Genomic DNA, 15604 nt, shown 5'->3' with positions numbered 1-15604 from the left:
TCTGAATGCTGTGGTAATTTGAATACAATGATTCAGTACTGCCACAGGAGTAACCTTACCTGTTACCCACTCTGACCATTTGTCCTGGTTTCAGCTGGGATAGAGTTAAATTTCTTCGTAGTAGCTAGTATGGGGCTGTGTTTTGGAGTTTTGCTGGAAACAGCGGTGATAATGTGGAGATGTTTTAGTTGTTGCTAAGCAGCACTTACACTGGTCAAGGACTTTTTCAGCTCCCCGTGCTCTGCCGGGTGCACAAGAAGCTGAGAGGGGACACAGCCGGGACAGCTGACCCCAACTGACCCAAAGGATATCCCATACCATATGACATCATGCTCAATATATAAAGCTGGGGAAGAAGAAGGAAGGGGGGATGTTGGGAGTGATGGCGTTTGTCTTCCCAAGTAACCGTTACACGTGATGGAGCCCTTCCTTCCTGGAGATGGCTGAACCCCTGCCTGCCCATGGGAAGCAGTGAATGAATTCCTTGTTTTGCTTTGCTTCTGTGTGCAGTTTTTCCTTTACCTATTAAACCGTCTTTATCTCAAGCCATGAGTTGCCTCATTTTTACTCTTCCGATTCTCTCCCCCGTCCCACCAGGGGGGACTGAGCGAGCGGCTGCGTGGTGCTGAGTTGCTGACTGGGGCTAAACCACGACACTGTTAAGGCTCCTTCTCAGTGCAAGTCATTTAATATGCTGCCCTAAGAAACCTAAACAGCCTAAATGCTTTTAGACAATTTAATAAGTTGACTGTGGACTACAGCAACAACTATCCTGAGGACATTTTGTATGTGTGCAAAAAGAAAAGTCCTTATTTCTCTCTAAAGAAATAAATTATTCAGGCATTCTGTTTCAGAGGACAGCACTGGGAGTGCTCTAAATCAGTAGAATATGTCTTTAAAAAACAAACTTGTAATTGTTAAACTGTTCAGATATGTTGGGAGCTCTTGCCTCAAGGTATCAGCTTCAACCCTAGTTAAGCAGAGAACCACAACTGAAATCCTAGATTTATAAGTCAAAGCACAGGTTTCATAAAAAACTAGAGGATTGTTGATAAGCTGAAAGCCTTTTATTATTTCCATAATGGAAATCTATATATAAATCATACCAAGAAAAGATTGGTGGAGTGAAGAGATGGAATCAAGGAGGTATAATTCCATAATTGTTTAGGATTTAGGCATTTTATTCTGTTCTCAGCGTAGCCACTCTTATAATCTTTATTTGTATTTAGATCTTTTATTACTGTACTTTTCCTGTATCTGTTCTAAATATATCCAGTAGAAAGAACCTGGAGAGAGTTCAATGAAAAGACACGAAGATGATTAAGGGACTGGAGCATCTCTCCTATGAGGAGAGGCAGAGAGAGGTGGGACTGTTCAACCTGGAGAAGAGGACGATCAGGGCAGCAATCTCATCAGCGTGTATAAATACCTGAAGGGAGGTGTAAAGAAGATGGAGCCAGGCTCTCTTCAGTGGTGCCCAGTGACAGGACCAGAGGCAGTGGGCACAACCTGAAACGCAGGAGGTTCCCTCTGAACATCAGGAACACCCTTTTTCTACTGTGAGTGTGACCAAGCACTGGCACAGGTTGCCCAGAGAGGCTGTGGACTCTCCACCCTTGGAGACATTCAAAAGCCATCTGGACACAGTCCTGGGAAACTGGCTTTAGGTGGCCCTGCTTGAGCAGAGGGGTTGGCCCAGATGACCTCCAGAGGTCCCTTCCAACTTCAATGCTTCTGTGATTCTCTAAGACTATGATTTTAAATTTAAGAGAAAGCTTCAGGCTCCTGGAACCAGCTAACAAATGAAAAAAGAAATTTTCCCATGGAAATGCATCCAGTATAGGCCATAATTGTTACAATAAACCCAAATGTATGAGTTTAGTGTCAAAATCAGTTAAATCTTGTTGTGGAAACTATTTTTTGCTTATGTAAACTAAAATCTAAAAACTTATTTATACCAAAAGAGCAGAACTTGTCAATCCAGAATAAAAACATTAGCTGAGAGATTTTGAAAAGAAAACTCTGGGGAAACAGAAATGTTAGGGAGAGACAGTAGGGAAAAAAGGGATGCCTGATAACCCCTCTGCCTGCACTGCAGTGGAATCCTGGATCCTCAGACCAGAAGCTTTGGTTCAGGTAAGCAGCACTCATAAAGCAGTGTTGAATAGCATTACAGTGCAGATAACACACTGAAAGCAAGATCATTCGTTGCTTCTCTACTCACCTCAAGTTTTAATTTCTTAATTTTCTGTGAGTGTCACTGGATTGACAGGCTTAACACATCAGAAACAGGTCTGCAAGCTACGGATTGTGGACTGCAGCACTAAATATTCAATACTATGATAAATAATAGCTGTCCTTCCTTAGGACAGCCTAATCTAAAGAATCCAGTGAATTAATGTAAGGAATCTGAATCAAAGTAGTAAAAAGTCCATCTATGTTATTGAGCTATGAGATCAATGGCCATGGATACTGTAGGAGGAGATGAAAGCTGCAACAGACTTCAAGTAATTGAGGATACTGAAAATCAGGCCAGCTGGGAGGAATCCTTTGTTGCTTTCTCCTAAAAAGGGATAAATCCAATTTCCATTAAAGATAAACAGTGGTGGGAACTGGATCCCACCAAACACATAAATGAGTAAAAGGAAAGCATCCGCTAATATAAATGCTAAATCAGAAGAAAGACAGAAACCACACAGTGTGTGCTATCCTGTCAGAACTAAAAAAAAATAAATATATAAAAGAGGTTTAATTGAAGGGGAGAAACAGGTTTGAAGGAGGGGGGGCAGCTTGGTGAAAGTGACCAGGAAATCCTGGAACCAATGGTTCTTCCAGCAGCAGCACAGGAATGTGAAGACACCGGACCTAAAGAATGGACACTTCAGAACACCTGAAGAACTGCAAGGCAAAATCTCAGAGGACGTATATCTAAGGGAAGTTAAGAGCTGGACGTTCTTTCAACCAACCAATATGTAGGGGGATAAGTGTAAAGTATCTCAGTGGCAGTGAAGGGTGGGAAATATAAGAAAAGATTATCTTAACAAAATCCTGAGTTCTTCAATGATTGCAAGCTCACAAAAAATACTTTTTTTAAAAAAACCCAACAAATAAAATAAAGCACAAGTGTATAAGATGAAAAAAAAAAAGAAAGCCAATGCATAAAATAAGATGTAGCGACAAAGGGAAGGTTATAAAAAGTATGCTGGAAGTCCTTTAACCATACAAGGTCGGGAACAGTTTTCTGCTGCTCAGCAGAGGGGAGGGTATAAAAATGGTTTAAGTGTTTGTTGCCTCTTCTTGCTTCCATCGGCTAGGATCAGACAGATACTGCTACTGAACACCAGCGAAAAGGCTAGCACCTCAAGTACTTGGATGAGTTTTGTATTTGCAAGTTAGCTGCACCTGGTGAAACTCGTTGCAGCATAATCTGAGAATGAGCTGAAGCATTCTCAGAGCTCCTAGCTATTAGTCCATGAGAAATCATGATAGAAAAGGGAGATTTTGAAAGGCTAGAGGAGGACAAACATGGAGCTTATCTTTGGAAAGCAAGGGAAGAGAAAACAAAAGAATACTAGGACCACTATGCTGAGCTTCAATCCCTAGAAAAATACTGGATAAAAATAGAAAACACCCTATTTGTAAAGACGTAAAGGTAATAAAAAAGAAGTAGAAATCAACAGGTCTGTTATGGATATTTTGCCATGTTACACTACTTAAATTACCTATTACAACTGGGCATGTGGACAGGCAGAACAATAGATATTACATGTCTTCATAACTTTGAAAAGACTATTCCTACTGTCTTGCAATGTTTGCATAAGTAAACTGAAGAATCTACTTGGAAAGGGGTCCAAGCTTACTTAAGAAACCGTAATCTGAGGAAAGTTCTTACACTAAGAACTGAAAGATGAGGAGCTTTAAGCCCTAGCTGTAACTGTATTAGTCTATCTAAATTGTCATAAGTGTTTTCCTTACAGGTGTTGGGAAGCTTAAGTTAGCTACCTCTCAGAAAGGATCTAAGATGGTAAAAGAAAAAGGTGCTAGTCTTTTTACATTAATTTAGAGAATTAATACCTGTACTAGAAGGGAATGACTTAAACAGTCAACAACAGGGAGCTGGTTTTGAAGTGGAGCAAGACCACCATTTTTCCGCCAGTGCAAAAACTGAGAAATAAGAGGTACTAAAGGATGTATTGTCAAGAGTGGTAAAGGAAGACAGACTACAATTAACCAAGATGGAATATGGCCAGGACAGAGGTCCAGCAAGCTCAAGTGGTCACAGCCACTAAGTACCACTCTGCTCCCACAGGAGCCCCACCCAAGGCAAAGTTTTCTCAGGGCCAAATGACCGGCACAGCTTCCTGTAGCATTTGATGTCTCTCAGTCTAAGCACTGGTTCGGATCCATGCTGCTTTATACATGAGATCTGGTGAGACTGGAAGGTTACTGCTGCAAGCCATTTTGAATTCCTTATCAGGAAAATGCAAATGACTAAATACATATAGCTTGGGGCAAGTGGGGCTATTAATAGAGCTACTGCCAACTGATAACAGAGATAGGAAGGCCCTAAACCAAGTAGACAGAAGAATTGTTTTGAAGGCAAAAGAAAACATTTCTGAGAGAGGGAATCCACCATAGTGACGGCTAAACTGAATAGTAGGAAAATCAGCCTCAACAACCAGATCTAAATTTTAGAAAATAACCAGGCCTTTGCTTAAATAATGTAGCTAAGATGAACTGGCCATATGCTTGAAGGTACTAACCTAACCTGTAATGGTCGCCAAAGAGGGAGGAAATGACTGATTAATATTCTCTATCTCCTAATACCTAGTTCTCTGCAAAATCATTTTCATACTTGAAATCAATATGGTGAAGTCACTCCGTGCCCTTTAATTGGCTATTGATCTTTACAAATACATTTGTGCTACACACTGAGTATTGCAGAGTAGCTACTGAAAGGACACCTAGTGGTAAGTAAATGAGTATGTCTAGAAACCACTGGGACTGCTGAAGGTGTATAATTATAATTGCCACAGGAATTGCTGAACTGTTATGGGTCGAATCTGCAACACCATATGTGAACTTAGGTGTCAAAGGTGTTATGTCATGATTTTTAAAAGATTGCAAGCAGCATTCTTACAAGCACTTTTTAAAAACATGGAATTTAAGCTTGACTTCGTTAAAACTCACAGAACAGTATTTTAAACAAAAGATGCACATCCTTGTGTGTCAGCGATTACAAATTTGAATGTCCTGAATCTCCACTGCATCAGTTTTAGGAATATGGATATCTGAACAGAACTCATTACAGATATTTTGCTTGATATTCAAGCCAAATTTCAGCTTGCTCGTCATTCCTTGGGTCCTCCACTGTGCTACTCTAAAATATCCTAAGCAATTCCTTCCTTTCTCATCCTTCTCTCCTATGGAGACAAATGGCTAAAGCATATAAATTGTACACATTAGAGCTAATTTCACTCTTTTTTTTTTTTTTTGACCATCCAGCTTTATAGTCACTTCTTGCCTATGTTTATTCCAAACCCCTTAATATGTACTAATGCCCTTGTGACCAGGAGATGCCCACAACAGAAAGCTGTATTCCAGATGGAGTCATGCTGGTCTCATGCAGAGAGGGATTATAACCTTCCTGTGTAGTGACATGCTGCCTCTGGGCAAACAGACCAAAATCTACACTTGGCTTTCTTGTTTATGTCAACATATCGTATTACAAGCATAGAACAATTTGCTGACCACTGTCCCTCTTCGATTATTGTTTTTATGTTCTCTTTTCCAGGTTTCTCTCTTCTATTGAACACCAGTTGCTTTGGATTAATTTTCCCTGAGTGAATTAGTACGGATTTGCTAGGTCAGTTTTTCCAGATACATTTTATTTTATCCAATTTTATAAGAACCCTGTATGCCACTGGCCTGTTCTCTGTCCTCAGAGCGTTTATAACAGCTCACAACTTAGTACCATCCTTTGATTTAAAAAGCCACAAACAAGCCATTTCTGCTCTTCTGTTGTCTTTCATCACAACAAAGATCGAAACACTGGGATGGGTATTTTTTGTTTGGTGGTTTTTTTTAGGTTACTTCTTACAAAAGTTTTTGCTTAAAAAAATCAGATTCAGCCTTATTTCTCCACAACTACAAGGAAGCAGATCATGACATGCCATGAAGCTGAGGCTGCAGGTCCTGCTCTTACCCAAACATTAGCACCCATTCCTCACCCAGCTCTGTTTCCACAGCTCACCTCTCCTCCAATGCACCCTTTTGAAGCTCCGGCCTGCTCTTGTCTTAAAATGGCATGTAGTTTCCTTCCTTTACTATAAACAATGCTTTCTGTAACCTTAGTTTCATGATGTAAACATTTAAAAATAAGAATGAGGGGAACACAAACTATGTGTTCAATTAGGTAAATTGGGGATTAAATTAAATGAAATCTCTCAAAACATGGAACATTTCAAAGTAATGAAGTCTGGCTTTACTTGCTTTCCTTTTATCCCATCCCTTTAAAAAAAGGAGACGATGGATCTTAGAAACTCTGGCAGAAGAGTAGTAAAGGCAGCTGAAGACAGCTTATTGCTTGTGAATCCATGGGGAGCAGAAGTAAGCTCAGAGGAAGGGGCCATAAGACAGGTACGTGTTCAAAGGGAAAGAGAGGCACTCTGTAAACTGTAGAATGCTGGAGGCTGGGCAGCCAGCTGCTGCAGTTAACATGGGAGGCTCCTGCTATCAGTAACTTCACCATCTGTAATCTGATGTCAGCTTGTAAAATGCCCTGCAGTCTGCCAAAGCCTCTTCAAAATCTGGCATTCCTTTTATACTAAAATATATTAGAAAAAGCAAGAAACCAACCAACAGTTACCATTCTTCAGTCAAAACAAACAACCAAAAAAATAGGGCTCCCTTGTATACACTGTGCATAATAAGGAATGGTAACAGGAAGAAGCAGAAGAAGAGCACTAAAGGAAAAATAATGTCCATAGAAAACCTCTACAGTCCACCTATAAGTTTTGGTCAATGATACTTCTCAAACATGCTTTTTTTTTTTGCTTTTTTTTTTTTTTTTAAACGACTCTAGGGAAGATTTTAATTGTTAAATCCCTAGTCTGGATTTTGCTCTTGTGAACTCTTCAGCTACACAAAAAACTAAAACTGTCTGCAAATTGGAATTATTTTTATTATGCACATCTGAACATGCACATTTGGCTTTCATTGTGCAGTGTGCCAGACAGCTACAGAAACAAAGCGTAGCCTGTTACAGCTTAGTCAACACTTCAGATTTCAGATCTCACTTATCCTGAAAGAAAGTGATCTTTTTGGCCTTGCAAGGAAGCACATTTCCTCTTGGCATACAGCAAACACAGGTAATACAGTAGTTGCTTGACTTTCACATTGTATTTAAACAGACTTTTCAAGCATGCATGATAATAGCTTCAAAAAGGGAGTTCAAAGTAATTACAGGTATTACATCTGCCCCACGCCAGTTTAGGATTTTACAGTCATGTTTTCCCGTTTCCTAAAGCCTGCTGAGGAAGGTGGGGGTTATCCCATTATTTGGTGAAAAACACACAAATGGCATAGAAGGAAATGCACAAAATTTCCAGCACAACATCCCATGCACAAAATAAGTTCAATAGTAGATATCAGATCTTTTTTTCTTACTGTATCAATAAAATACTGCATGTTAACTTTACTCATGATAAGTACAAAGCAGCAATAAATTAGAGAGAGACTTTTAACGGGATATTGGTATCTTAAAGAGACCTACCTTGAAAGAAACTTTTGACTCGGAGATAGCTGACACTAAGGCGCAAGACGGAGAGTTTGTCCAGCTTCGATATGATGTCAGGTGGAAAAGGCAAGAGGCTGGCCAGGTGGTCCAGTTCCGCATTCAGACGGTCCCTGTGTCTCTTTGAAGGATTTGATTTCTCGTTCCCAACTGCAGGCCTTCTGTGGTGGAGAACACATTTTCAATTACCTGTTTTACCTCCAGATAGTACAACTGGAGACTGAGATGTTGTCTGCCATTAGTTGATAACAGGCATATTTAACATAGCTTCTATGAAAATAAAGTTTCTGTCCCCAGCCAAAAAGAGATTTACCATTTTGTATTTGCCATAGTGCAGACATGGACATTGGCCTCTCTTTTCACACCTGCCCAGTGAAAACAGATGAAGAACTGATATCTCTTACTCAGAACCCTCTCACCTTAGGAGAATGGGTACTATCTTCACGTTCTAGTGAATACCAGGAAAAATTATTTCTCATCTATGCTGTACAAATGAGGGTCAGAACAGCAGAGGAAAATTACCATGACTAATGTATGAACCCATTCAATATGGGCATCTTAGTGCCCTCCATTTAATGACTCAAAGTTAACCAGTGGCTCAGGACATAATTAAGAAAAGAGCCTGTCTTTAGACATGATTTTAAAAAGTATGGGAAGCAAGGTGAAGGGACATTCTTTCCTCAAGCTCAAAAATCCTGTGAACATTCTCATATTTACCTTCTTACATCAGTAATAACAAAGATAAGAATTTTGTTTCTCTCTTAAGAACATTAATATTCCTTCCAAAACATAAAGACTAATGTGACTCAGATTTCTAAGCCAAGCACTCCTAGTCCATCCCCATTTCATGTCCCTCTCATGCAGTGAATAGGACCAGATGCCTCAGAAAAGCTGCTGTGAACATGCATTAAGACTAGACACATCAAAAAAGACGCTCGATTTTGGGGTGTCTGCTGATATTCTTCTCACAGAACATATAAGAAGCTTGTTCTCAAGAGGAAGAAAAGGAAAAGCTGGTGCACTTGCACACAATCATGGAAACCTGATTTCCAGAACAAAGCGAGGAGTAGTCAGTGCTGAAGCACAGACCTGTCGCTTAAGCAAGAAGACCTGAGTTAGAAGTTTGAGAAGGTAGTTATCCAGGAATGAGCCACAGGCCACTGCAGCCGTAAGCTACGTGGGTCCACGATCTCAGAGGCAGTACAGCAGCCCAGTGCTATAGCTGAGCTAGCATCTCCCAGGGAACTTAGGGCTGTGTCTGCTGATCTTCCACTGGCTCACGTAATTCCCATTTTGAAGTTCTTACTGTAGCACATTGCCACATTCCTCCTGAGGCATCTTCTCCAGGATAAGAGAGATGTTGAGAGAAAAATCAAGGAGGAAAAGATATAAAAATACTCAAGAATGGGAAATTGTAGGCAAGGAAATTAGAGGTGTGCTAACAGTTTCCACTTTGATCTAACTAAAGGCAAGGATCATAATCTTGTGTAGTTTAGCTGGTGCTCCAGTGGAGAATCAGAGCAAAACTATTATTTGTGGCACTTTACTGCTGCATTTCCACGCTCCACACATTTACGATATTTTCAATCATAATTTTAATTTTGAGCATTAGTATTTCACAAGGTGGTTAAAGGGTTAAATTGCAACATTTGCATGTTCCCCTCTTATAGGTGCAATCTTAATTTATCATTGTAACTGTGATTAAAAAATATAAAGTTGTGCTTAGGAATTAGTATAAAAAAGATCAATGTTTCGTACATGTGATTGCTGACGCTGCTGCTAATTGAAAACCTCTTAAACCAAATCAGATATGAAAAATTCATTGCTACTTTTGAGAACCTTCAGTTCACTTTAACGGGACAACACTGACAGACATGGAATGAATGAAAAAATGTTTGAGGTAGCTGTCAGTGAAGAGATATACTTCCTGCTTTTTCATTTAAAATTACCAAAAGTGGTATATGGCCTTTCAATAACACAATGATTTGCTTTCAAAGACATGGGGGAGATTTTGTTGATGGGATGAATAAACAACCTTCCTCTATTAGAGAGAGCAAATATGCAACAGACAATATAATCAACAAAGAAGGAATACTCTTTTTTAACTTTTCCAGAGTTAGCTGTTTTTCAAAAAAGGGTGTACATATTGGGCACTAATTTTTTGGAGTAAACCCTGAAGCTCAGCCATCCTCACTATGACACCAAAAGATATCTGACCTGTGGAGAGTAGTAATTTTGTGGGTATATAGCCTATAGTTCAGCAGAAGCTAAAGAACATAAGCTTTTAATAATTGTTCTTTATATCTGACAACCCAACTGAAGCAAGGAAGCAATTTAGGATGGAAAAAATTAATTCCAATTAAGGAAGATTAGACTGATGAGTTCAAGGGGTAAAAATTAGCAAGACTAACACGGAGTAGAAATAGAAATTGTTCAAGCCTATTTACCACGTAAAATGGTGACTGCTCTATGCCAGCAAGGCATGGTTTGAGGCAATTACGTGGACTGCATTTGTACTGAACATAAGTTTTCTGGAGATTGCAAGGAATGGTGTAAAAAGACTATGGAGGAAGTTCAGGACAGAGTCTTCCTGAAAACTCAAGGAAATTGTTCAGTAATTGAATCCAAACAAACAGGGGTTTGATATAAATGGTAATTAGGTGCCAAGTGGATGCGATTTAAAACAATGCAAGTTCCATGGAGAGGCTAGGGTAGCTATCCACAAACGGAAAAGGGCAGGCAGGGAAATTCAGTGTTTTGAGGCAAATGGAAATTATAGCCCTTATTTGGAGCTGAAAGTAGATGGTGCTTGTTGTGTTTGAGTTAAACCAGGGATTCTCAAACTGTGTAAATCAGGTCTAATCAGAGGCAGAGCACTCACTCTATGATACCTCTTTTACTCTGCTTTTCATACAACACTACTACAAAGTAGCACATGTAATTAAAACAATAAAGCTGGCATTTCCCTCTTTGCATTATGAAAGCATTCTAATTCTGCTCTGCAGTAACAAGAACTGCAGACCCATATCGCCAGTCCCTGTTTGGTAGGAACTGAGTGTGGGAGATGGTGCAGGGAACTTTTTCTGTTTCGGTGGTACAGAAGGCAGTGAGCCATTTGCGCTTTAGTGATTCAGTGTGCCCATGACACACAGACCACCGCTAGTGTAAACCAGTTTGATGAGATTGCAGAGGAATTTCCTGCAGCTACAGCTCTGTCTGCTGTTCGCTACCCTCTGAGGGAGCCCTACCCTCTTAACGAAAAGTTCACTCTGAATAAGTTTTTTAAGTATGCTGAAGTGTTAAACCAGCAGATGATCTAAACCGAGAAAAATCTAATCATTTACTATGATGGCAAGCTTTCAGTAAGAAGGGAAAGGGAAGAGAGAGACCATGAGATGCAACAGATAGGCTAAGTGCAAAGTAAAAGCAAGATGATTATCGTGGATGTACTGACCACAGCCGCTGAGCTGTGCTTGGGCATAGGTATCCTGGCAGAGCTGAGCTCCAGTGCCAGCTGCATACATGTAGATGTCCACTGTCTCCTATGAGCAAAAAGGATCAATTGAGAGAAAGCTGTGTGAAGGGAAGGGGACCCTGTGCCACCTTCCACCTCTTCTGGGTTTTCATACTAAGGCAAGGCAAAAGCAGAACTAATGGTCAAGAAGACAACACATGGGCAGAGCAGATGAGAGGTGGGATAGTGTGATACCAAGTAAGAGGAAGGGCTATGCCACGGAGGGCCTTAAAATGAGAACTAGGAAGCAGGAGAGAGCTATACCTCCCGAGGTCTCTGTTTACCTTGGCACTGGTATGGTTCTGGCTGAAGTGGGCAGTTTGGGGCAGTTGTAGATACACCCAGAGCTAAGGCAGCTGTAGCTTGCCTTTAAAGAGCTGTAAAACATTACAAGAAATGTTTTGTGGAGGCAGAGAGTTTTATAAGATGCCAGAGTTTGAGAGGAAGCTCTCAAATGGTAACTGTCCTGAAGTGTTGCCTTAGCATTTCTAGTATAAGTATTAATTTCAGCACAGTGATTTTAGTTTGAGGTTAAAAACAAGATCTCTTTAGTTTTTGCATGCTTGAATTACCCGTAAAATGTTAGATTTCCACAGGAAACAAACACTTGGTAGAAACTATTTCCTTTAGTCAAAACTCCAGTTCTCCAGCTGAAAAGCATATCTGATGGAAATTTTTCAATCAGTCCAAGCTCCAGGTGTTTGAACTGGTTCCATAAAAGCCAAAAATCTTTAGTGTAGACCACATTTAATGGGGCTTGTTTGGAAGCTTTCTGGGGCAAAACAAGAATAGCTAGGGCTTTTTATTTATTTGCATGTATAAAAGTAGAACTTGAACCCGATGAATAGCAACCTAATGAAGATAGTCTCTCCTAGTTCTGTGTAGAGCAGAAGGCTGAAACATTTTAAGTCTTCCTGGTTTTCCCGCACATTCTTCCACAGTCTTGTGGGTCTTTGCATTCTCCCGTGGAGCTTCTTCGTACATTTTCATTACTATTCTGTAAAACTACCTCAGGATAGAATTTCTGTGCCTGAAAAACCACAGAAGTATTGAGCAGTATCATTCTGTGATATCCTGAATTACAAGCCAGTGGCAGGATGGCCACCTGGCTTGCCAGCCTGATCACAAAAAGCTAATGGAGAGGCAGAGAACTGGCCTCCTGGGATTCACTGAGTATGTAGGGGTAGACAGGAATGTCCCAGTTGTTCTGCAGAGGGGATAACTGTTCCTCTGTCCTTTGAATCCTAGCCTTCAAAAGGACTAATCCATTAATCCCTACAGAAATCCAAGTATCCCGCTTAGACTGGCACCTGAGCTCGCTTATTCCTTTGTCAAGTGAAAGTTACATTTCTAGAGGTTATTAGTGGAAAAAAGAGAGGAATTATTATTAGGACTGGTGAAAGAATTCCCGTCAACTTTTTTTCTCGGGAAAAATTAGGTTGTCCAACTGAACAAATATATCTCCCAGAACAGGAGGCAGCATCTACCATGGTTCATCACCAGAAAGACAAGGGAAAAAAGTAGAACAAAGCCATGGAGGAAAATATGTTATGCTATCAAAAAAGAGAAGAAAAGAACTGTAACAAAAATGGTATGACATGGTCAAAATCCTGGTTAAATATACTGTTCATTTAACAGACTATGCCTACCCTTCTAAAGTCAAGAGAAATTATTTGAGGCAGCATAACAGTAAGGATACCTTGGAGTCCTGAAATCTCAGTAAGGTCTGTGGGACTGAAGGACAGAGAGCATGAAAGGAGTTCTGTCAGCCAACCCATTCAGAGCCTCTTTAGATCAGAGTTAAGAAGCCCCTGAGTGAGGGAATGAGCACAGAAAGGGCTTACCAGAGACCAAACCCACAAACAGATAAGGTCTGAGGAAGAGACCAGTGTTGCTAGGAACTCAGAAATCATCCTCAGCAAGTGATAAGTAACCAACCACAGAAAACAGAGGGCCTTCTCCAGTGCAGGAGCTCAACAGTCTAATAATCCAAAGCATATGATTCCCTTTGTTTTAACCAAAACCAAGTTTCTTGATCAAAATTGTATATGTCCTGGCCGGATAAGCTCATGATCAGATACCTGTACTGCAATCTCATAGCAAAGTTATTTTCAAGACAGCATTACTGGTGATAACTCACAAGGTGAAAACTTGGCTCCATCCAGTTCAGTTGCCTCTGATTTTGCTGGAGCCGGAATTTCATAAAAGGCTCCTGAGGACATTTACATCCTTTGTTAACAAGTAGCTTTCTTAGCCATTGCGTTTATCTAGAAGTCATCTTCAAGAGGAGGTCTTCTAGCTAGTATATACACTCCAAACATGCAGCTTAATGTTTCTTAAAGCAACTGCAACTCTCTTTCCTTTCTTACAAAAGTTATGATCCACAAACAGTTCTGCACAGAGGTAATTTCATGTATCGGAGCGGTTCCATACCTCATGCAGTTATAAATTTAAATATCCACATCCATACTTGAACAGTAGTGCAGAAATGTTTGATAAGTTTTTGGATTTAACACTCAGGTTTTGCAGGAAGAATAATTTTCTTATGTCATTATCTTTGTCTATTGAAATTGTCACCTATGATATATTTTACACTAAAAGAAATCTTTTTTCAAGTGGGAACAAGTGGTTCATGTGCAAATACTCTCCAAAATCCAAACAAAATCAACAGATTTCACTCAAACATTCAGAGAAACTCCCCTTTGACTTTAGACCAATATATACAATTTTAAGCCAAGTGGGTTATTTTTAGAAGTTCTGAACAACTGAAAATAGGGAAATCTATTTTAGCTACCTTCTCATCCTTAAATTTTCTGTGAAGGCCACCAGTGCTAGTTCATAATTTTAACACAGGAAAAATGTGTGCTTCATAACCATACGACCCAGTGTAACACAGAAGATGTGGGATGACTGTATTAAAAAGTTTCATTTCACAAAGTGGCTTATGCTACCCCAAAATTATTTTACATTTGAGTGATAGCAACCTTTTTTTTCCTCCCATTTCAAGCATCTTTTAGTAATAACTTCCCATTGCTTTTTTTCTTTTTCTGATTTGCCTTCACACATACAATTCCTGTCTCCCATTTTTCTCCAAATGAAAGTGATCTCATAGTAAACAATGGTTTGAAAATTATGTGTTCTTTATGCAAAAAGTAAGTCACCAGTCTGCTTTTTCAGTTGGCTGAACTGACTTACTTTCCAGACTTGCGCATGTTGGACTTAGCGATGCCCCAAGCAAGGCTAAGCCAAGGAAGGGGGAAGGGGGGAGCGCAGTGCCAGTGCACTGGTGCCACTCAACACACAGCTTCTCAAAAGAGTCCTTGAACAGGCGGTGGGGAACACAGAAGTGCAGAGCTCTGGCCCATTGCCCAGATGACATTTAGTCCACCAGTACCTTCTGCCTACAAACAAGCGCCATCCCTCTCTGCTCCTCACGGCAGCGTACTCTGCAGTACACTGCAGTACACAGCACAACCACCACTGGCCTCCTCCTGGGACACCTGGTGATTGGTAAGGATGGTTTGACCCATGCTCAGCATCCTTTCTGGAGCCAGTCTTAACCATGAAGAGCTAGCCTCCTGACCAGGGGTTTCTCACTGCAGAGAAAGAAATTAGGTGTCTTCTGTGTCAGTGGGCCCTGGGAGGAAGGGACTCCTCTTTCTACCTCATTTCTAGTACGTACGTTCGGAGCGAGATGTCTCCTGATGAATATGATACTTAACTGTTTCTGAATGGGTTTCCTCCTTTTCCTCCCAGCATATAGGCACTCCCCTGGAGGAATCATTGTTTTGATGCTGAAAAACAAAAGGAACAGGTTTCTTAGTTTAGAGGCTACTGTGTTTCATACCGCCATACAAAATGACAGCACCGAGAAAGCTCAACCAAGGAAAATGTTTGTTCCTTGAGTGTGGCTTTCAACAACACTAAAAAGCACAGTGGCATTAGTTAAGATAGAAGCTTAAGGCTTATTCCAATTTCCTAGCTTAATATTATTAGAATATTGATGTTTATATTCAATTTTCCTTTTTTTAAATTAAGCGTATTATACATGGTATAAAAATGGGTATAAAATACATCCTGTTTACTTGATATCCAAAATTAATTTTTTTCCTCTAGGCTCATTTTTAAATTCAGCTAAACAAATAAGTATTAATAATACTACCCACCATCTTCTGCAAGGAGGATTTCACAGCTTTTTAAATACACAGGAATATTGTCTTCCATTACTGACACCATGATAAGTAGGATGCAATTATTCAAATCAGCATTTTTTCAGGTTCTCACACCCTCATTTT

General features: G+C 40.1%; 1 protein-coding gene across 1 annotated transcript in view; it reads right to left on the bottom strand.

Moving 5' to 3' along the window:
* The window catches only part of AHRR (aryl hydrocarbon receptor repressor), a 71503-nt gene extending 56404 nt beyond the window's left edge, over positions 1–15099 (bottom strand). The window contains exons 1-2 of the mRNA XM_064443180.1: positions 15032–15099; positions 7775–7956 (exon numbers count right to left, since the gene is read on the bottom strand). Of these exons, the coding sequence (XP_064299250.1) occupies positions 7775–7956; positions 15032–15093 (244 nt within the window). The 5' untranslated portion in view covers positions 15094–15099. The remainder of the gene's footprint in view (positions 1–7774; positions 7957–15031) is intronic.
* Positions 15100–15604: the final 505 nt, after the last annotated feature.

This window comes from Phalacrocorax carbo, chromosome 2 (assembly GCF_963921805.1).
Source record: "Phalacrocorax carbo chromosome 2, bPhaCar2.1, whole genome shotgun sequence".
NCBI classification, from domain to species: domain Eukaryota; kingdom Metazoa; phylum Chordata; class Aves; order Suliformes; family Phalacrocoracidae; genus Phalacrocorax; species Phalacrocorax carbo.
Note: the sequence above shows the minus strand (reverse complement) of the source record. Positions and strands in the feature narration are given on the sequence as shown.